This window comes from Gossypium raimondii, chromosome 5 (genome assembly GCF_025698545.1).
Source record: "Gossypium raimondii isolate GPD5lz chromosome 5, ASM2569854v1, whole genome shotgun sequence".
Taxonomy (NCBI): Eukaryota; Viridiplantae; Streptophyta; class Magnoliopsida; order Malvales; family Malvaceae; genus Gossypium; species Gossypium raimondii.
The window spans coordinates 42288709-42309842 of record NC_068569.1 but is presented as its reverse complement, the minus strand read 5'-3'; the positions used below and the strand labels follow the sequence as shown (position 1 = coordinate 42309842).

Sequence of the window (21134 nt, the reverse complement as noted above, 5' to 3'; positions counted from 1 at the left end):
ATTCTTTCATCTAGTTATTTTTGTTGAGCTTGATTGTCAGCTGACCTTTTTCCACCTTATCAACCACCACCTACCGTTATGCTTGGTGTTATCGAATTTGCTCTAATCCTCTTCTCTGTCTTCAAATATATCTTGTTCACTTATTTGCAATGCTACCTCTCTCTACCGAAGAACCCTCTACAAGTATCTAGGTGAAAAAAGAGTTATAATTTAGGGGTTAATTTTACATTTAAGCTTTTGAAATTTCATAAAAAAAAGAGATAAGAAGTTCATGAGTAAAAGTCAATAAATAGAAAACATGAAGGTAAGACAAAGTGAATATATATATATATTTAAATTAGGTTAAAATTAGGTTAATAAATAGAAAACATAGAAAAACTATATTAGAAGAGACAGAGAAAAGAGGAAAACAGAGGGAGAAACAGAAGAGAATGAAAAAAAAGAAAAAGGAAAGTTAAAAGAACATAAAATAAAAAATTAAATTGCTCAAAAAGAAAAATATATGGGGACCAATTGTATAATTTAACCTAAATTTTTTGCTTGAAATGATGATTTAACATGCCACGTCAGCTAATCGTTACACCGTTAACGACAATTAACGGCTCAGTGACTAAAATGTTACAATACGTTAATGTAAATGACTAAAATGTAATATTTCAACCATAAGTGACCATTTTGGTGGTTTACCCTTATAATATTTATAAGTTTATATCAATTTTAATATTTTTATAATTTTTTTATTTTTTATAAAAGATTATTAGATTAAATCCAAACAACTATGTGTCACCATTTAATTGATTTGTTAATTTATTTTAACAATTAAAGTGATGGGGAAATGATTGTATAAAATAGAGATGCCACATCATTTGTATTTCTTTTCTAATAGTTTAATATCACATCAAGATTTTCATCCCGAAAAAAATCAAATTTAAATGAGGAAAACAGAGGAAAAGAAGAAGACAATGAAAATAAAGAAAAAATTAAAAGAACATAAAAGAAAAAATTAAATTGCTCAAAAAGAAAACATATAGGGACTAATTATATAATTTAATCTAAAATTTTTGTTTGAACTGATTATTCAACGTGCTACGTCAGCTTACCGTTATATCGTTAATGACAATTAACGGCTCAATGACTAAAATGTTACAACATATTAACGTAAGTGACTAAAACGTAACATGTCAAATATAAGTAATTAAAATGTAACGTGAGTTAAACAAAAGTTACTATAATGGTATTTATAAGCAAAAATTGTTAAAAACTTAATTGATTATTTTAATTAAATATTAATTTAATTAATTTTTTATTTTTACATATAAGCTAATAAAAAAAAAAACTGTTTTTCTTCAAAATTTCCCATTTCATTTGCTTTAGGATTTGAATTTCATTTTCCAAAACCTAAGAACCCTAAATCTTATTTCCTTCTCTCTAAGCAGACAGACGATAACAATTCTTCGGGTTTCTTTCCCCGAGAGAAAATATATCGAAAACGAAATCCAAAATCAAATTATCTGATCTCCAAAGCGCTGCGTCATGTTTCCTTATACCCAACGCTTGACGGATCGAAGTTAACTGATCAGGCCGGTTTACTTATTTGTTTATCTTACGACTGTTCTGCCTGTTGTGAAGGGAAGGGAGGTTGATAAGGTGATCGGACGGTGGAAGAGAAGAGAGGATGCCATCACAGGGAGACCTAGAACGTCAGATCGAGCAGCTGATGGAGTGTAAGCCGCTGTCTGAGGCGGAGGTGAAGGCGTTGTGCGAGCAGGCACGAGCAGTACTGGTGGAAGAATGGAACGTGCAGCCGGTGAAGTGTCCTGTTACAGTTTGTGGAGATATTCACGGACAATTTTATGATCTAATAGAGCTGTTTCGAATAGGAGGCAATGCGCCCGATACTAATTATCTCTTCATGGGAGATTATGTAGGTCAGTCTGTTAATTTTCTTCTTCGTTTGCTTTGCTTTTTTTTTTTTTTTTGTGCTTCTGTATTATTCTAAAATTTGATGTGATTGATTTAAGAGTAACTTCTTTGTAGTTTTTTTTTTTAATTTTTATTTTTAGCTCTAGAACTCGATGAAGTTCGGTTTTTGTTTGTTTGTTTATTAAGTTAAATAAATTTTTAAGTTCCGTTTATCAAACGTATCAAACATGAACATGCATGTTCAGTTCATCGTCCTCAGTTCATTTATGACAAGCTCTTTTGTAAAATGTTTAAAGCTCGTTTACTTTAATATAGTTTAAAATTAATGAACAAAAAAAACGTTTTAAGATTTGATTCTTGGTTGATTTATTATTTATCTGTGATTTTATTTTAGTTATTTAAAATATAGTTATTAATATTTTTATTTGATTATTTTATGTCTAAAAAGGAAATATATTTGTTTGTGATTTGTTTGTTATGGCTCTCAAACATATTTGATTATATGTTCACGAGGTTGCTGGTTTAATGTTCATGAACATGTTTATTTAATTTAAATGAACATGAACATACAAAATTTAAAATGAATGAACACAAACAATATTTTAAAATTCTTAATGAACACGAACCAAATAGGAACAAGCTTTAAAATGCTTAAAGCAAACAAACAAACATTAATAAAGGATTGTTTGTTCAAGCTCAGTTCATGTACAACCTTACTTTAAGAAAGAAAAAAACATTGTGGAAAAATTGTAGGTGAATTTGTTATTTTTCTTAATATTTCGTGTTTTTATGTGAATCTTTTTGTTTGGATTACTTGATGGAATGTTATAATATCCAATCTTAGGTAAGTTTTTTCCTTGCTTGGCTTAGAAAACTAAGAGCCACTAGTTGGCTTAGTGGTTGTCTTCATGTGTTGTAAAACTGGGAAATTAGTATATTCAAATTACATCAACTCAATTGGTATGATTTGTAAATGTTACTAAGGCTTTTATGTTTAGTATTGCTCTTAGGATGCCTAAATAGCTGAAAATTTCGGGCGGGACTGGCATTTGAGCTTTGCTCAACTTGTTCTGAACTGTTGGGAACTGTGCTCTACCAGTTCCTTATCTTTGAGGGACAGGAGTTGTATTCTTTCAAATCCTTGAGAGCAAATTCTTGTTCGGCTGAGTTTGGACATCTGCAACTTATCAGGGGATTTTGCTGTGAGTTAGAAATACTAGCTTTTACGTGTGTCAATTATTATTTGCATAAAGTTGTGGCTACTTAGTCTAAACTTTTAGATGGTTGAGAGGAGTGAGATTTGGGTAGAAGTAAGTTCAATTTAAAGTGGTTCCAATTAATCAAATAATATTGCAGCTGTTTGCAAATTGACATTTATGAATGGAATGGGATTTTCTTTTAACTTTAGCCGCATATGTGCAGATCGCGGGTACTACTCAGTCGAGACCGTTTCACTTTTAGTGGCCCTCAAAGTCCGATATAGAGATAGAATAACAATTCTTAGAGGAAATCATGAGAGCCGGCAAATAACACAAGTGTAAGATCTTGCACCCACCTTTCCCTTTTCTAATGATGTCATAGGCTTGTAGCATACACTAATGAATAAAAAACCTTCAAGTTTTGCTTAGGAAGGATGAAAACGGATAAGAACTAAGAATGAAATATTGTTAATCCAATGGCTAAGCTAAAAAAGGAGCAAAGTGGTTACGAAATTAAATTTTGGATTAATAAAACAACATATAAGTTTTGCTTGGTAGGAAGTATGAAAATGGAAGAAAAACTGTTACTGTTAGCATGAACCAGCCAAGCTTGCACTTCTGATGTCAAACCAATCTCAGCCCCTATTCCCTTTTTAGTATGCTTTTCACTTCTTAAGTTTCTTCCCTGGCTCACTCTTCTCAGTATGCTTCACTTTTTAGTTTCTTTATTTCCAATAGAAGAAAACAAAACAGCATGGTCATTTGGATGCTGCATTTATCTTACCAATTTGCTGGTTCTGGTTATAACATATATGATCTTTCTCGAGTATTGCACCTCTATAAAGAGACAAGATTGGTAAGTTTTGTGCTCAATATTCCTGCCGAATGTCTAGTACTACAATATAAAATTAATTTACATGAATTTGAGCTGAGGTAAAACTGATTAGGATTGTGATTGTTCAACTTTCTAATGTTAAAATTTCACTAATTAAAGCCTTGAAAAAGCCTGAGGCTGACATGCCATGGCTGAAGCAATGCATCTATGATTGAGATAAGGATGTCAAAGTTGATATCCAGTAGTTACAAACATCATGGCGTCTCATGCAATGGTAAACTGCATTCGTATTTGATTTTTGTTAGAGTTTTGAAAAACCCTTGGGGTTCTTTTATTAGTGTTCAGAATTTGCTCTCATTGTATTAGGTGGTGGTATATGGGGTTGCTATCTTATTGTTTTTCTGAAGGTTTTATTTTCTGTCCTTTTCAGGTATGGTTTTTATGATGAATGCTTGAGAAAATATGGAAATGCCAACGTGTGGAAGTATTTTACTGACCTGTTTGATTATTTACCACTCACAGCTCTTATTGAGAGTCAGGTTTGCTTTTACTTCTAGCAGATTATTTATTTTGATTAATATCATGACAGCTCCTGATAGCCACAGAACTTTTACATCTCAGATCTTTTGTTTGCATGGAGGACTTTCCCCATCTTTGGACACGTTAGACAATATTCGAGCATTGGACCGTATACAGGAGGTATGTATAGAAATGATTCTTTCAGCTTTTCCTAATCACTTGTATTCATCTCTGCGGGGAGTACTGGTAATTTGCCATGTACTTATTACAATCTTAAGCATTCAAGTAAAATTATGAAAACTTCCATAAATACTTGAATTATAAATGCTAGGATGGCCCAGAAAACAGCCCAAAAGTTGGATCCTAGTATTAAAATGTATCCTCTCCTTTGGTCCCAGGGGTGTAACACAAATTTTGTAGTTAAACTTAGCTCTGATCAGCGATGCAATATTTTGAAGTCTTATGTTTTTCTTTTTGTTCATAATTATGGTATTGTGTGCATTAATTCATGGTTAGGTTCCTCATGAAGGACCAATGTGTGATCTCTTGTGGTCTGATCCTGATGACCGCTGTGGATGGGGGATCTCTCCTCGTGGAGCTGGCTATACATTTGGACAAGATATTGCGACTCAGTTCAACCATACAAATGGTCTCACTCTGATTTCAAGAGCCCATCAGCTTGTCATGGAAGGATACAATTGGTGTCAGGTGTGTGAAAACCCGAAAAGAATCAGTTTAGCCTGGTTTGTAACGTGTAGCTTGGGAACCAAGGAGAAGGATTGCAATTGCTGGGGGTTTGAATCCCAGGCCTGCTAAATGCTAGGTCTTAAGTATAGTGAAATGAATCAATTGAGCTGAACTTCGGATTTTGTTAATATGTAGATACACACATATATTGATTATTCATTATATGCTCTTCAGGACAAGAATGTGGTGACCGTCTTCAGTGCTCCAAACTATTGCTACCGATGTGGAAACATGGCTGCAATTTTAGAGATCGGGGAGAATATGGACCAGAACTTTCTTCAGTTCGATCCAGCACCCCGGCAAGTTGAACCCGACACCACACGCAAGACTCCTGATTACTTTTTATAATTTATACATGCGTATATTTCTGCTACCAGTTTCTAGCACCTGCTTGCTGCTGTATCACTGTAGATGTGTCGTGGAAGTGGAAACCCTTCCTAGTTTTCAGTTGAGGTTCATCCACATTGTCATTCTTTGATTAGGAGTTTGTCCGGCTGCAGCGGGTGCTTTGTTAATGTGCACTAGAATCTCATAGTAGTAACTTTGTATATGTTTCGCATGGCAATAACCTGTATTATATTGTTCTGTTATTTGCACTTGATCTCAACAGGCTATACGTCTTGTTCTGACTCTGAACTGTGGACGCATTCTAACTACCCGAATCCAGTTAGTTTGTAGATCTGATAATCCATCTACTTATTTATATCCGGTTACCCTTTTTAGTCTAAGTTCGTAGATTTGATAATTCATGTGTTTATGTCATCCATATATTCTGTTTTTCCATGTCGCAACTAGGTTTAAGGTGGTATGTATCGATTTATAGTGCCATAAATATAAGTTGTATTATATGAATTTTAAAACATTCATATTATTTATATTTTCTTTCCTAGGTGTGTTTGGCGTTTGGTAAGAATGAAAATGGAAAAAAGAATAAACCATTGTTTGATAGAGTTGAAAATGAAAGAAAGAAAATAAAACATTTGAAAATGTATAATTTTAAATTAAAATACACATTGTTCTTATTTTCTCTCTCTCGTTATTATGAAAGGATTGATTTTATGTATTAGAATGAAAAATAATTATCTTTTCTATTATTTTTCTCTGCTAAACACACTCAAACTTTATTTTCTTTTCACTTTTTCACTCTCTTTTCATCCGTCCACTCAATCAATCACACCATTGGCATTACATTTTTCATTTTTCAGTTTGTTCTTCAGTATTGATTTTATGAAATCTGATTTGATGGCTGAGTTTGCCTTATTCAGCATTCATCTTATGATATGATGATGCAGACGGCCAATAATGGAATAAGGAATTTAATCCATGGCATTTGAGCATCTCAAAAGTTTCAAACAGTGTCCAAAAATGTATTTCAATAGCGAGCTTCCAGCTCACGCTGGGCATAAAACATACCGACGTATTGAGAATATATAAGCTTAAAATGTGCAATGGGATTTTGTATTTTTCAGAACTTCAAATTTCTTGTATTTTTATTTATATAAATTTAGTTTCTACTTTTGAAACTGTGTATTTTAAAATAGAAAAGAAATACTCGTTAGCAATATTATGATGTAATGATTCTAATTTTAACTCAGTTTTAAAATTTGATATCTAAAAAATAAAAATTAAATTAAATTTTTAGAAATAAGAGTGCTGATTAAATTTTAAATTCATAAAAAATGCAGTGTATATTTTAAATTTGAAAATATGTAACAGCTCGTTTTTCAGTGCTGTTGAAAATAGTGGTTTCGGGACCACAATTTCGGCGAGTAAAATATTATTTTGATGTTTATGGGATTATATTAAGGTCTTATATAAATATTGTTAAGAATTTTTGAGGTTTAATTGGTTAATTAGGTAAAAATGACTAAATCGTAAGAAGAATTAAAGTTGAGTTCTATTAGTTAAAGGGATCAAATAGCTTTGAAATCTTAAACTAAAAGATTTGAATGGTAAATAGACCATTTAAGGTGTTAGTGGATGTGTATGGACAGGGTTTTGATGAAATTTTAATGGTTTTAAAAGGTTAATTTGGTAAATTGACAATTAAGTTAAAATTTTTAAGTAAATTAAAAGGTAATAAGATATCATCTTCTTGTTTTCTTCATGTCAAAACCGATTTAGCCATTAAAGGAGAAAGCTAGGTAAGCTACGTTCGGCGAAGCTTAATTTCTTGCATATAAGTGATTTCGAGCCCCTTTTTTTAATAATTTTTATGAATTTAAGATTGTTGCAACGAAGTTTAACTAGTCCATACCTTCATTTTTGAATCTGTTAAAAAATTTAGAAGTTGTCATTGATAAATTTTGAATGTTTTTTATGATAGCTATGTGATTGAAACTTTGATTGTGGTATTTGGTTGTTTTGTAGAGTGATTTTTGTTAGATTTTGATTGAAGAATTGAATTGTTAAAATGTTAAAATGTCAAAATGTCAAGGTTTGATAGTGATTTTGATGTATAAAATGGACTATTAACGGGCCTAGTATATTCGGCTATAATTTAATTTTTAGAAAATGGTTAATTTAATAATTTTCGAGTTAGAGAATTAAATTGCAAAAGTTATAAAAATTTAGAGACAAAATGCATATTAATAATTTATTTTAATTGAATGTTATGATGTTGTATGATTTACGATTGATCGGTAATACTCTGTAACCCTAATCTGACAACAGATACGGGTTAAATGTGCTACAAAATAATTAAAGAAAAAAAGCAATGGTTAAAAAAACTAAACCCAAGATCAAGCCGATTACACCTCTGGTCTTGGAGATTTTAAAAACATTAATTACTAAATCAAAACATGTAGTAAAACATTCTGTTAAAAATTATAATTTCAATGCAGCTTTTTAACTGGTTCTAGTTGCTTCACCATATATATGGTTGAACAACTGGACCAACCGATTCCATATTTCAGTTAAATCGGGTAGCCCATTTTTACAATCTATATCCAATATCCAAATCTCGTGTCTAAGAAACAAACAGCAGAGAAATAACAAACTCATTGAACAAAGCAGAACAGACATGTAGGAACTCGGTGTGAAAGGAACTTTTTGTTGTCCATGTGTGTACATATCCTCAATTATTTTTTAACAACTTTTCATGTATTTCGAGGATGTAATCATAGTGTTCTATATCAATGTTTGAATATGTGTCGGGAATCCAGATATAGCTGTCGGACGGATACTTTAGGAAGAATCGGAGAAAGAAGAATTCGTGTAACATAGTTTAACATTATTTACCAACTACAGAGCTAATTACAGAGTGCTGGAAAATCAATTACGTTCTAAGAAAATTACTTTCAACAATTTTTACTGCAACATGGAGAAAAATTAAAAAATATATAAAGGAAGAGCAGCTAAAGCATTTACCTGTAGATGTAGTTTTATACTAAATTACTCCAAAGCCTCAACAATCAACAAAGTCTGTTTCATATGAAAGGGCTTCTTTATCAAAACCTAGAGCTTGGTTGGATCCTCCCTGCTGAAACTCCAGGCATGGTAATGGCCCGCTTTCTTCTCAAGAATACAACCGAACCACTAATGAGCAGTAACCCAAAAATAATTCCCTGCACAGATTAGTTCCAAGTAAATGCATCGTAGCTGACATATAATCATCCAAGTACAAGCTCTTTCATCTCCGGTTACCAACTCTAATTGTCTAAGAGTCTTGGTTGATAATGTGATGCTATGCACCCTATTGGCATGTGCATAGTCACCAAGAGAAAAGTCCGGCTCCACTGTTCTATAACTTCTAAACCATAAATCAGTCACAAAAAATATTAACTAAGATTTAACTTGACCAAGCTTTTGGTTATGTGCATTTGTCAGTGCAAGAGTCAATTGATCCATGATTTTGTATTCTCAAGGACACTTGGTCAACAATATGATGCTATGCACCCTAATGGTATGCACATAGAGTTGCCAAGTGAAATACCAGGCTCCACTGTTTATGACTTCTAAATTAGACATCGGTCACAACAAATATAACTAGGATATAACTTGACTAAAGATTGATTTGGCAATGGTTTTGAAAAGTGCTGTGGAGAAGTACTTTTGAAAAGTTTGGTTTAAAATTTGAGTGTTTAGCATTGCTGTCAAAAAGTATTTTTGAGAAATAAAATGTCCATTTTAGACATGTTATTATCAAGTAACAAAGATACATTTGAATAATATTTAAATTAGTTAATATTATTATATTTTAGTAAGAATATAAAAAATTATTATAACTTGTTAATATTTTAATATATGAAATATAAAATTTAAATATTTTAAGCAATAAATATTAATTATTTATAAAATTTAATTAGAATATATAAACTATATTTTAAATATTTAAATATAACCATTAAATATTTGTAATTAGTATTTTAAAAATAATTTTTTATTTTTAATTAATGATTTTAACACGTTTGTAATTAAGTACTAAGAAAAAAAAAAGGGAAAGGACTATATTTTTGGAGGGTTGAAAAAGTAATTAAGCCCCAAAAGTACTTTTGGGAGAGAAAAAGCTAAAAATTGTAAGCACTTCTGAAAAAAGCACTTCTGAAAAGCCAAAAACAGCTTGTTTAGCACAGCTTTTCTTTCAAAAGTGCTTTTGGAGCCAAAAGTGCTTTTTTTAAGCACTACTAAACAGGCCTTAAGTTTTTGGTTTTTGTTTCTCCATGTAAGAGTTGATCAATCCATGATTTTATATCACCATTGATTGGTCGAAAATGTTAAGTACCCTATTGGTATGCATATATAGTCACCAAGAGAAATGCCAAAATTAGACGGCAGTCACAGCAATATAACTAGGGTTTAACTTAACAAAGTATGACTACATGGCCCCCACAAGTTGTCCATTAATACAAGGCCATCAGCTGTAACGAAAAAGAAGCCGAAGTGCGATCAATCTACTATGAACTTTTAAAATTCAAAGTAGGAAAAAAATAGTAAAGTTTAGCTTTTCTTCTGATTATGAGCTAGGCTTTTATGGTAGGGAAAAAGCAAAAAGAACATGAATAGAATATGAAGCAAAGGAAAATACAGCAGGATTCTGGTCTAAACACAGAAAACCAATTTAATTATAAAATGTAATGGCTAACGCAGCCAATCAATTGGCATTTGCTGGCTATATAACTCAGTCTTCAGCATTAGTGTTGGATGCCTGTATGTGTCCAACACGAGAGTGTTCTATTCTTTTTTAAGTTTTTCTATATATTTGGTAGATCATGTCCCTATTCTCATGTCCAAATGTGTGTTGGACATGACTATCGCATATGAATACTAAGAAAAATGAAGTGTCAAAGCTACATAGACTGCTGTTATACAAAATCAATTGAAAGATAGTGAAGACCAAAGGCACATACCTCAAAACCGAGTACTGATAACTTCTCCTCGTTAACTGCAGGTATACAGCTCCTATAGGTAATATAGGCTCGTGACCCACTCTCCGATGTTGATGAATCATCAAGTAAGCTTCTTCGTTGTCTTAAATTCTCATTGATAACTGAGATTTCACGATTAGACCTACCCTTTTCTGTTTTTTGTTTATTTTCGGCCTTTGAACCATCATCAGTTTCTACACATTTGAAAGGGATACGATAGCCAGTCTCACTACATCGATATTTTTGGTCACTCTGAAGAACAAGTAGCACTCTGATTAAACCCGCAAACAATTTACAGAAATGAAAATATAAAATAAAATATTTAAGCCTTCCAGACAAATAAAACAGCAAAGGCAAGCGAAATAAGCAAATGTTAATCTCATTTTAATGGCTATAATCCCTAGAGATGACCATGTAATTGAAATATATCAGCTATTTCAGATTTGAAATGGTAATAACAAGAAAAGTTGAAAAAGATCATTGATTCCTAGCAAGTACGCCTAGTATTAGACATGACACCCGCACACCATTAAGAAAAACTAAAACATGATCATGACAAAATATAATACAAGCAGTCGCAAGCAACATGATACACAAATGTCTCATTATATATAATAAGAATTATTAACATGTCAAAAATTTACATAAATATAAGATATATTAAACATGACACGAACATGATCCAGATCCACAAATTGCTGGGTCTAGTAGCAAGCACATCAACTTAACAACAAAACCTTTGGCATGCCAGATCTAATTCATCTGTTCACATTAATGTAAAGGAAAAGAATGTTTACATAAAAAATGGTTAAGTGTATTACTTTTTTCACTGATAACAGTGTCTTAAATGGGAGATTAGAAATTTTCTCAGAAAATTAGATTCCATTTCCAGTAAATTAAGAAAGGCGGCACCCAGAAAATTTAACTGGATTTCATACATTTTGTCATATATGAATACTAAGGCTAAAATCTATAGCTTTATAAATCGAAGATAAGGAACTCAACAATTTAATTAACAAATTGAATAACAAAAAGAGATCAGATAAAATAGGAAGAAAAAGAACCTTCTCAGAGTAAAGGCAAGGAACACAAGGTCCAGAGGGAGAGCAATCGAAAGTATTGTTAGCTTCTTTAGAAATTTCTTTGAAGCTCATCAAAACTCTGTACCCGATTCTTTCACTGCATTAAAATATTTTTAAAAAAATTAGGGTTTAAAGCTTAAATAATATGGAATTAAATTAAATTTCTATATTCGCATGAAAAAAAAGAAAAAAAAAAGCAAAGAAAATAAGGCAATTACTGTTGGTGATGAATTGAAGAAGCTGAGGCAGAGAGGGGAAGGAGGAAAGGCAAGGAAAAGAAGAACAAAACAACTGATGAATTCCAAGATCTCATTCCTTTCTGTGTTCTTATCTTTTTCAGGTCGATCGTAATTTTCTTTTTCTGTAAAAGATTCTTCTTTTCAAATTTATACATCTATTTATGTATATTTAACTAGTTTCACTCTCACGCAGAATTTTCTGTTCTTTTCGTCCAATTATGCTACAAAACTTTTATATTGACAAATGCATGTAAAAAATAAAATAAAAATAATTAAGCCTTTCCTTTTTTTCTTTTTCACTATTAAATTTTCAAAATACATTAAAAATCCTAAAATTTCTCAAAAAATAATAATTAAGTTCCTATTTTTTCACTCAATTTGGTACTTAAACTTTTAAAATACATAAAAAATACTCTCAAAATTTTTAAAAAGCAATTAAGCCCATACTCTTATTAAAATAAAAAACAATAAAATTTAGAAAAATTATTTAATTTTAATAAAAATCTAAAAATATAAAATTTATTAAAAATTAAAAGTTTTTTATAAAAATCGTAAAAAATAAAATTTTATAAAATTTTATAAAAATCATAAAAATTTAATGACCTCTAGTTTTTTCAATTAAAGTCATCACGTGTCACAATATAGTGTGATATGTGGTGAAAATGATAAAAAATAAAAATCAATAAAAGTTATAGAAAAATTGTGAAATATTTCTTTTGTTACAATAATTTTATAATTTTTATGAAATTTATATTTCTTTACATTTTGTATAATTTTCTTATGACTTTATAAAATTTTATAATTTTTATATTTCTATATATTTTATAATTTTTACGATTTTTATAAAATTTTACAATTTTACAATTTTTTTCTAATTTTTAATATTTGAATTTTTATTAAAATTAATAATATTTATAGCTTTTATTTATTTTGATTTTCTAGAATTTTTTCTAATTTTAATAAAAGCAGGGCTTAATAGCTTTTTTTTGAAAAAGTTTGAGAGTTTTTTTAATGCATTTTGAAAGTTCAAGTACTCACTTGAGTGTAAAAAAAGGGTTTAACTGCGTTTTTTAAAGGTTTGAGGGCTTTTTTGATATATTTTGAAAGTTCAAGTACCCAAATGAGTGCAAAAAAAAGTGCAAGGCATAATTGTTTTTTTTTTTTTAAGTTTGAGGACTTTTTACACCCTTAAGCCTTAATAAATTTATAAAAAAAATATAATAATTAAATGTGTTTTCGACAATAAAGCCTTAGTCGGGTTGGTTAATAGTAATAAGGATGAAGTGGATTCTTGAAGCATGTTTTATTATTAGTTAGGGTTAAATATAAAATTGGCACTCAAATTTGTCCACTTTTTTCAGATTGATATTCGAACTTTTTTTCGTCTACTATATTAGTACCCGAGCCGAACGCCGTTATTTTTTTGCTAACGTAGCAGCATTGTTCATTCGCGTACCGCCATGTGTCGTCCTCTCAGACACGTGACTTGATCCCTTTAATTTTTTTCCTTTTCATTTTCATTTAAATATTATTTTTTGGGAGTTTTTTCCCTTTCACCATCGCCTTCTACCTCACTTCGTTTTCTACCTCTTTTGTTCATCCTTTCGTTTTTTCCTTTCACCATCTCTTTCGTTTTCTCCTTCACCTCTTTTTTTTATTTTTTTTATTTTTTATCTCTTTCGTTTTATTTGTTCATAACATTGCCGAAGGAGAAAACAAGTGAAAGTGTCTTCTTCAAGCAATAGAAAATCAAGTGCTCAAAAAAGGATTTTGTACGGCCATTATGGTTTAAAAGCTCCAGTTTGCAACGCGAATACTCCACGAAACAAAGGGAGAAAATTCTTTGGGTGTGCAAACTTCAAAGAGGTAAAAGTTTGATTTTTAATTATTGGGTTGAAGGAAATTAGTGTTTGTGTTTTGGTCTGCCATTATTGGGTCTGTGAAAAACAAATGATTTTGTGATATTAGTTGAAGATTTTAGTTGAAGATTTTGTGTACTGACATTTGTAGCAATTTGGGTTGAAGAGATATTTTGATTTCTTTTGTTGTATGTGAGAAACGAAGATCGGGGATAGTGAATTTTTTCGGGGGGTTGAAGGTAATAGTGAGGGCACGGATTCAACTGCAGAAGAAAAATAATGCACAATCGATGAAATAATGCTTCAAAATAAGATGTTATTGATACTGAATAGGAGACTAAGACTTGAGAACAATGAGCTTCATATTAAGGAAATGCAAAGAATGCGATTGAAGGTAACTCGTTTGGAAGAGAATATCACATTGTACAAGGCTAAAATGTCAAAGAATAACAAAGTAATAGTTGCATATAAGATGTTAATTGTATCATAGATGGTGTTTTTGGGTTATCTTGCTTATGGATGGTGAACTGTTGTCCATGTATTTGTTGCATTAGTTGTTAAGAATGAAAGAATGAATTGAATGTAAAATCTTTTTTTTTTGTACCATTAAGAATAATATTAACAAAATATTGTACCATCAAATTATCCATAGTATGTCAACAAAATAGAATCCATAACTCATCCAACCTAACAAAATTAGATTCACATCAACAAAACATGTTTGCTTAGGATTCTAGACTTAACATCAACATCAGACTTCTTAACTCAATATCTCCATGGCTTAGGATTTTGCTTGGGTGGATCTTTGGACTTAGATTTTTTTGTGTTCCTATTTTCCTGAGTGCCACCAGCAGTTTAAATGTTGTTGCTTCCCTTCCCTTTATTGGTGCACTTGGTTGGGGCAGTTACCATGATTTCTCTTCTCATACCAAGCTGCAATGCAATGACACTTAATAAACAAACATGTTCTCAAAATAAAATAAACATAACAACAACTGCTATACAATCTATACAGTTTAACAATTGGTAACTTACATTCAAAATTTACATTCCTAACCTCTCATCGGTGTATAACCCAATACCTTGCATAACTTATTTTCCCCTGCTATGAAGTCTTGTAAGTATTTGTTGTGTTGAAGTGGTTGGGATTGTGGGAGGAGTTTGTTGTGTTAAAGGAGTCAGTGGTGGTTGCAGTAGATGTTGTAACATTTGTTCTAACATGGAAAAGTTTTGGAAAAGATTACCACAGAAGATGCAATTGTAGCATGATTAGGGGCTGAACGAAATACTACTATTGGTATTGGTACAGATGAGGGTGACGTTGTTGGAGCCAATGGTGATGATGTGGATGCTTCGGACACAATTTTGAGTAGAAGCTGATGGAGTAAGAGCTTGTGGAGGTGTACTCTGTAAAATTCACATGTTAGGAGTTCTTAAATTAACCAACAATTGTATTAAAATTTTTATTCATGGAAACACTTACAATAGATGAAGTTTGACAGCTTCTGGAGTTGTGTCCAACCATAAAACACTAGTGGCATTTTATCTTTCTCTCTCTTCTTGACAGTTTACTCCCACTCCTTTCTCCCTCTTCTCTTATTTTGTTCTTTTTTGGTCTCCCATGCATTTTCCTTGGGATTGGGGGTCAATTGGCCCCATCTCAGTTTTACACTAGAAATTTTCACTAGGTACAATAGGAAATAAACAGGCATACAACTTTTCAAATATATCTTTTTTAAACATAGTATAGACAAAATCAGAAATATAAGCTTTTTTTCATAAAATAGCTGCAACAACATGTGGACATGGGATGCCAGTGAGGTCCCATCTCCTACAACTACATGACTACTCACTTAAGTTGATAACTACAATATCACTAAAATTTTCCACTTCAAACCCTTTTGCTCCATTCCATTTAACATGAAAGTATGAACTCATTTGGATACTCTTGTGTAACTTAGCACATATCTTAGGATAGAATTGTTCATTCCAATTTTTACATTTGGCCAAATTGTTTACAATCCTCCTCATTACATATTGCCTAATTTCTTCTGACATGAAAATGATAAACATTGGCCTATCTCCTACAATTGTTGCATTGCATTAAAGGACTCAACAAAATTGTTGTCAGTTGCATCACATACAGACCTACCAAAAAAAATGCCTTTCACCATTTCTTAGGATCAGTCCTAAGTAAACTTACCTTGGAATTATGTTTAATATGGTCAATCTTATTCATGTTATCTTCAAAGTCAACAGTTATGTATGATTTGCATGCTTCCCAAAATTCTTGTTGCAAGTCTCCTCATGGGTTTTCTTTCCTCCAGTTGGCATATAAATTGACTTGCACAGACTTTGTGCTCCACCCTTGGAAACAACTTAGTTATCTCTTCCATCAATCCCTAAATACAAACAGAAATAATGGTATTAGATGGATTGTTTAATAAATTAGGCATACTAGGATAGAATTAAGGTCCTAAACATACCTTTTGTTTATCAGTCATGAACGTGAATCGAACACCATCACCAATTTGTAAATATGAAATAAGATTTTTAAGAAACTAACACCATGTTTCTTTGCTTTCATTCTCTATAAAAGCCCATGAAATAGGGTAGGTTTGGTCATTGCCATCTTTGCTAACAATAGACAGAAGTTCCCCATAGAATCTTCCCTTCAAAAAGCATTCATCCAGACAAATAAAATGTCTACAACACTGATGTGAGCACAGTCGCATCATGTCATGATACAATTCGACGACATCAGAATTGGCCCAAGCACGAGGGGCCCAAGTGCAAAATGAAGTTTTAATTTCAGTTTGTTAATTTGGTTATTGGAAAATAAGTAAGTTTATCCATTTTAGTTACTTTAGTTACTTTAGTTTGAGTCTTTAATTATGTCATAATTTGAACATCATTAATATGAGTTTTAATTATGTTATAATCTGAACAACATTAATAAGGGTTTTAATTATGTCATAGTTTAGGACATCTTTAATACATGTTTTAAGTATGTTTAAATTCGGACATATTTAATGTTTGTTTAATTTCCTACATATTTAAAGTGTGTCAAACTTTGTTTAATGTGGCATTTACCCGTCTCTTTAATGTGTAACAGATTGTTCACATTGGCTACTGCTAGGAAGTTTTCTTCAAGCTGTTCGTGTGGCACAAACACATTTAAGGAGCTTCATGCTTCACAAGCATCAATAATGAACTACATGCACATTGGATAATATTCAATGTGGCTATTTGAATGGGCAAGGCTTGGCTTTTCAAGCTTCATCCATCAAAACGAATTCATGTATTCATGCAAGTCATAAATTGGAGAGATTCATAGCCATTCACAAAGTGCATGGATGGATGGAAGCAAGGGGAGGAATTCCACAGTTAATTGACAGCATTAAATAATGTTCATACATGCAATTATTCAAGAGGGTCGAATCTGCCCATTCATGCACTCCAAAAGGGGATTATACGGTTTAAATGTCACACATTGAATCCACAAGATACATGCTTCAAGTTCATGAACAAGCAGCTCATTAATTCAACCAATGTACCAACACATACATGCATCGAAATTAGGGGATGAATTAGCTAAATACAAACTACCCATTCATGTGTTCAAGATGCATTAAAGCTTCAATTAAAGGAGATGCATGTCCCATGCATCTATCATTCGACCAAGGGGGATTGAAGGGGAATTAAAGGCTGAACATCATGGAAGATGAATCTACAAGATGCATGTAACTAGTTCATGAATCTACATGCCATTAAAACGCCTATTTATGAGAATGCATGTTCCATGCAAGTGCATGAACGATCCAAGGAGATGAATGAGACTTTTGGTGATCATACAAGGCACTTGAAGCTTTCTTCTGTGCTAAGAATTCAGGCACAACAAAGGGAGGAAGAATATGACTCATCAAGTTAAAGGTCATGCATGAATACCTTTTAATGAGGTGCATGAACATCCAAATACATGCCAATACAAGGGATGAACATCCATGAACCAACAAACGAGAGCGAACAACCATTTATATGCATTTAAGGGAGGTCATGAATCATTTGTATGGTTTGTGTACAAGAACTACATTAATGGCCGAATGTTGGCCATTCATCTTGTTTTATATTTTCCTATAAATAGTTGTTTTGTAAATAGTTGGAAAAACTTTTTGAACCTTTGATGAATTTTAATCTATTTGTGAGTTGTTCAACTCTCTTTATTTTTTTGTGACTCAAATTGACTTATCTAGCTAGTCTAGTGATGTCAATCTGATTCTCTTTGTGAACTTATCACTCTAACGATTGTGGCATTCCAATTATACCATTTGGTTCCTATCTCCAATAGATAGTGGGTCACAGTTCAATCTATCAACCATTTCCACCTTAGGAGCATCATAAGAATCAGGTCAATATTCCCTTTTTAATATTGGTTCATTTTTTAGCTTTTAAACCTATTCTTCATCCGTCCCTTTTCTAAACAACCAAATAATCCCTTGTTGATCCTATCTTTGTCCAAATTCAGCCATTTGACAAACTAGACCGGATACTACTTAATTTTACGATCGGGAACACAAGCGACTTGATTTGCCCAACAAGTACGAGATCGTATTATTTGGTATCAAAGCTGGTTAAAATTGAGTAAGTATTGACGTTCTACCATCGCGGGGTTGAGTTTTGAAAAAAAAATCGTTTAAAAAATAGAAAAAAATAGAATATATGTAGTATATTTGCAGCATAAGGTTTGAAATATAAAAAAAAGAGAGAAAAGGCTAGTTTAGTGAAAGTGATTGTTTTCTCGAGCTCTAAAAAAGAATTCCTTTACAAGCATTTTCACCACACTTCAAGAACCCTTCTTTTCTTTCAGCCTACCCTACACCGATATCAATTCCTACCCTTTGCAACACTTTTGAAGCCGACCCACGAAGATTTGCTGTTAAGTCTAAGGTAGTCATTTACGAACTTAGAGAGGCGAATAAGAGTGGAAAAGGCAAGAGAGTGGTGAGAGTATTAAAGAGTTAAAGGCTAAAAATTTGAGTGAAACACGAGTGGAGAGTACATTTATTTTATTATATTTTTTTGAGTGAATTGACGAGATTTGTGGTGAGGATAAAAACTATTCACGTAGTCCCAAAGGAAACGCTTCTGATGATGGTGGTGTACTCGACCTAACCTATCAAGCTTTCATTTGTGAGATGGATCGAATGCTACAACGCCGATTGGAGCCTATGCAATAATGATTGGACCAATTGAAGGAAAGAGCCCAACAGGAACAAACTTTTCAAAATCAAAGGATGGAAGCGAGATCGTTAAGGAGTCAAACGTCCAATGATTTCTTGAGAAGAGATCCATATCGTGATTCCTATTCATCAAGGAATTCAATTCGGTATAAAGCAAGCCATGAGTTTGAAGCCTTTCAAGGACAAACGAGAAGGCACATGTAATTCTTCGCACCAAAGTACTCATCCATGGAGGTTCACTTACGATGGGCTGATCATGTCTCAAATGTAAATCCTTCCAATTTTACTCCATGCCCGTCTTGTAAAGAAAGAATGAGACAAAGGGAAATTGAAAGAAAAAAAAAGCTTGAACGAAAATAGCAAGAAAAAGAGTGTGAGCAAGAAAAAAACTTTGAGGAAGAGTGCGAGGATGAAAAAGAGGGAAAGAAAAGAGCGAAAGAAAAGAAAATGTGAAAAAATGAGTGTTTCATTGAGATTGAAGAAATAAAATAAAGTGTGAATAAAACGAGTGACGTTGTTGAAAAAGAAAGTGAAATGAAAAGTGAAAATGAGTTTTCAAAAATAAAAGAGACTGTGGAAAAAGAAAGAGAGTTTAAAAATGAGATTGAAAAAGAAACAAGTGAAAAAGATGAAAGTGATCAAGAAAAAGTGAGGAATGTTCTAACTAACCCACATGCGAGTTTGCCTTATGAATTTTCTTCTTTTCAGGTCACTAAAGATTCATTTGACAGGTTCCAACTTCAATACCTTCCCAATGAGAGACGATTCTAATTGATCGAGAGAGGTAAGATCAGAAATAAAATTAATCCACAAGTGCTTAAAGGTAAACAAGGTAAGGAAACTTTAGCAATTGAATCACGGAAATAGAAGCAAATATTGCTCATTGGTCGTCTAATGTTTAAATTGATGCTAAGGTATTATGTGGTCGGATCGTAATACAAAAAGACAACTTGCATTACTAGACGAACCTAAATATGTACTTAGTATAACCAAAATGAGCAAACTAATTGAAAGAGTAATATGTCATCTATCAAGTCCAAATGAGGAGATGCCTGGTCTTGGGCATCGAAGCAGACGACTCCCAAAAGATAGAGACATAGATGAGACTCGCTAGATTGATAGTACACTAGACTTGTCCCAAGCAGAATAGATCATGAATCTATTTATGGATTTATTCACTTGTGATGTTCATAGTGTGGCATACATAAATCCTAAGTGGATGACAGACTATGTATACATGACTCGTACACTTTGATGTAAGTAAAAGTCTGAGTTCAAATAAATAAGGAACTGAAAGCTAGTATGTTGAGTGTACGACTTCTACAATACTTAGCGTCATTCACAACAGTGGAAGTCATAGCTCGAGACATGGGTAAATGATATCATTTCATTGGCATTACATGGTTGATGAAAAGTAAACGTGGCCACGGGTTGTTCGTCTTTGCGATGAATGACTTGATTACTATTTAATAGTAATTGATTTTTCATAAAAGAAGACGTAATGGTTATCATGAGATAAAATAGGATCATATTGGGAGAGCGAATATTATTCCAAAGAGATTAAGGATATCCTAGAAGGATAACACACTTATGAAAAGGTCATTGGACGAGCACTAAGTAGATGCTTTCGTAATGATATGTCGTTAGGGAGAGCTCACTCATGATACTATAGTGGAATGACTTCATGACTAAATGAGTTTATAATTAATAGGCGAAAAACTACAACTTAATTATAAATAATTTGAGTCCTATTTGCATTCGTCTAATCGGTCCTTCCGCTAGCTCATTGAAACCATAAATGAATTGATTGTTTGATTCGAAATGAACGAAATCGATAGAAATAGAGAAATGGGAAACATTCAGGAATGTTTATGGTTTTCTCCGAAATAGAGAAATGGAATCATTTGGAAATGAATTTAGGTTTCTCAAAATGGAAATGGAAATAAAAATGAGAAATGATACATTTGCAAATATACATGGATTACTTAGAAATGATCGGAAGAATGAGTTTATGTTTTTAAACTGTTTTAAAGTACGAAAATGAAAATAAACCATTCGGTCAAAGTGAACATGTTGAATGGTGAAATATTAAACATATTTTTCTCAAAATTTTACCAAGGGTAAA

General features: G+C 32.2%; 2 protein-coding genes across 3 annotated transcripts; one reads left to right on the top strand and one right to left on the bottom strand.

Annotated features, from left to right (window-relative positions):
- Window positions 1–1353: 1353 nt before the first annotated feature.
- LOC105766128 (serine/threonine-protein phosphatase PP2A-2 catalytic subunit) lies at window positions 1354–5926 on the top strand. Of its 2 annotated transcripts, none has more exons than XM_012585461.2 (6): window positions 1354–1928; window positions 3346–3460; window positions 4388–4496; window positions 4579–4656; window positions 4993–5299; window positions 5398–5545. In XM_012585461.2, the coding sequence occupies exons 1-5, from the start codon at window positions 1676–1678 to the stop codon at window positions 5290–5292; spliced, it is 855 nt and encodes a 284-aa protein (XP_012440915.1). In that variant the 5' UTR covers window positions 1354–1675; the 3' UTR covers window positions 5293–5299; window positions 5398–5545. The 2 variants fall into 2 exon arrangements, with proteins under 2 accessions (XP_012440915.1, XP_012440914.1); XM_012585460.2 differs by having other exon boundaries at window positions 1356–1928; window positions 4993–5184; window positions 5398–5926.
- Window positions 5927–8434: 2508 nt separating this feature from the next.
- Window positions 8435–12121, bottom strand: LOC105766129 (uncharacterized). The gene is made up of 4 exons (XM_012585462.2): window positions 11890–12121; window positions 11654–11768; window positions 10572–10841; window positions 8435–8789 (listed from the first exon to the last, which is right to left on the bottom strand). Exons 1-4 carry the CDS (start codon window positions 12063–12065, stop codon window positions 8673–8675), a joined length of 678 nt encoding a protein of 225 aa, XP_012440916.1. The 5' UTR covers window positions 12066–12121; the 3' UTR covers window positions 8435–8672.
- Between the last annotated feature and the right edge of the window lie 9013 nt (window positions 12122–21134).

Bases quoted from the DNA above. Each gene is read 5' to 3' on its own strand.
- LOC105766128 (XM_012585460.2), top strand. From the start codon at position 1,676: ATGCCATCACAGGGAGACCTAGAACGTCAGATCGAGCAGCTGATGGAG. The intron at 4,497-4,578 runs GTTTGCTTTTAC...TTTACATCTCAG, and splicing joins CAGCTCTTATTGAGAGTCAG to ATCTTTTGTTTGCATGGAGG. The intron at 4,657-4,992 runs GTATGTATAGAA...ATTCATGGTTAG, and splicing joins CATTGGACCGTATACAGGAG to GTTCCTCATGAAGGACCAAT.
- LOC105766129 (XM_012585462.2), bottom strand. From the start codon at position 12,065: ATGTATAAATTTGAAAAGAAGAATCTTTTACAGAAAAAGAAAATTACG. The intron at 10,842-11,653 runs GTTCTTTTTCTT...CTTGTTCTTCAG, and splicing joins CTTGCCTTTACTCTGAGAAG to AGTGACCAAAAATATCGATG. The intron at 8,790-10,571 runs GTATGTGCCTTT...TAATCTGTGCAG, and splicing joins TATCAGTACTCGGTTTTGAG to GGAATTATTTTTGGGTTACT.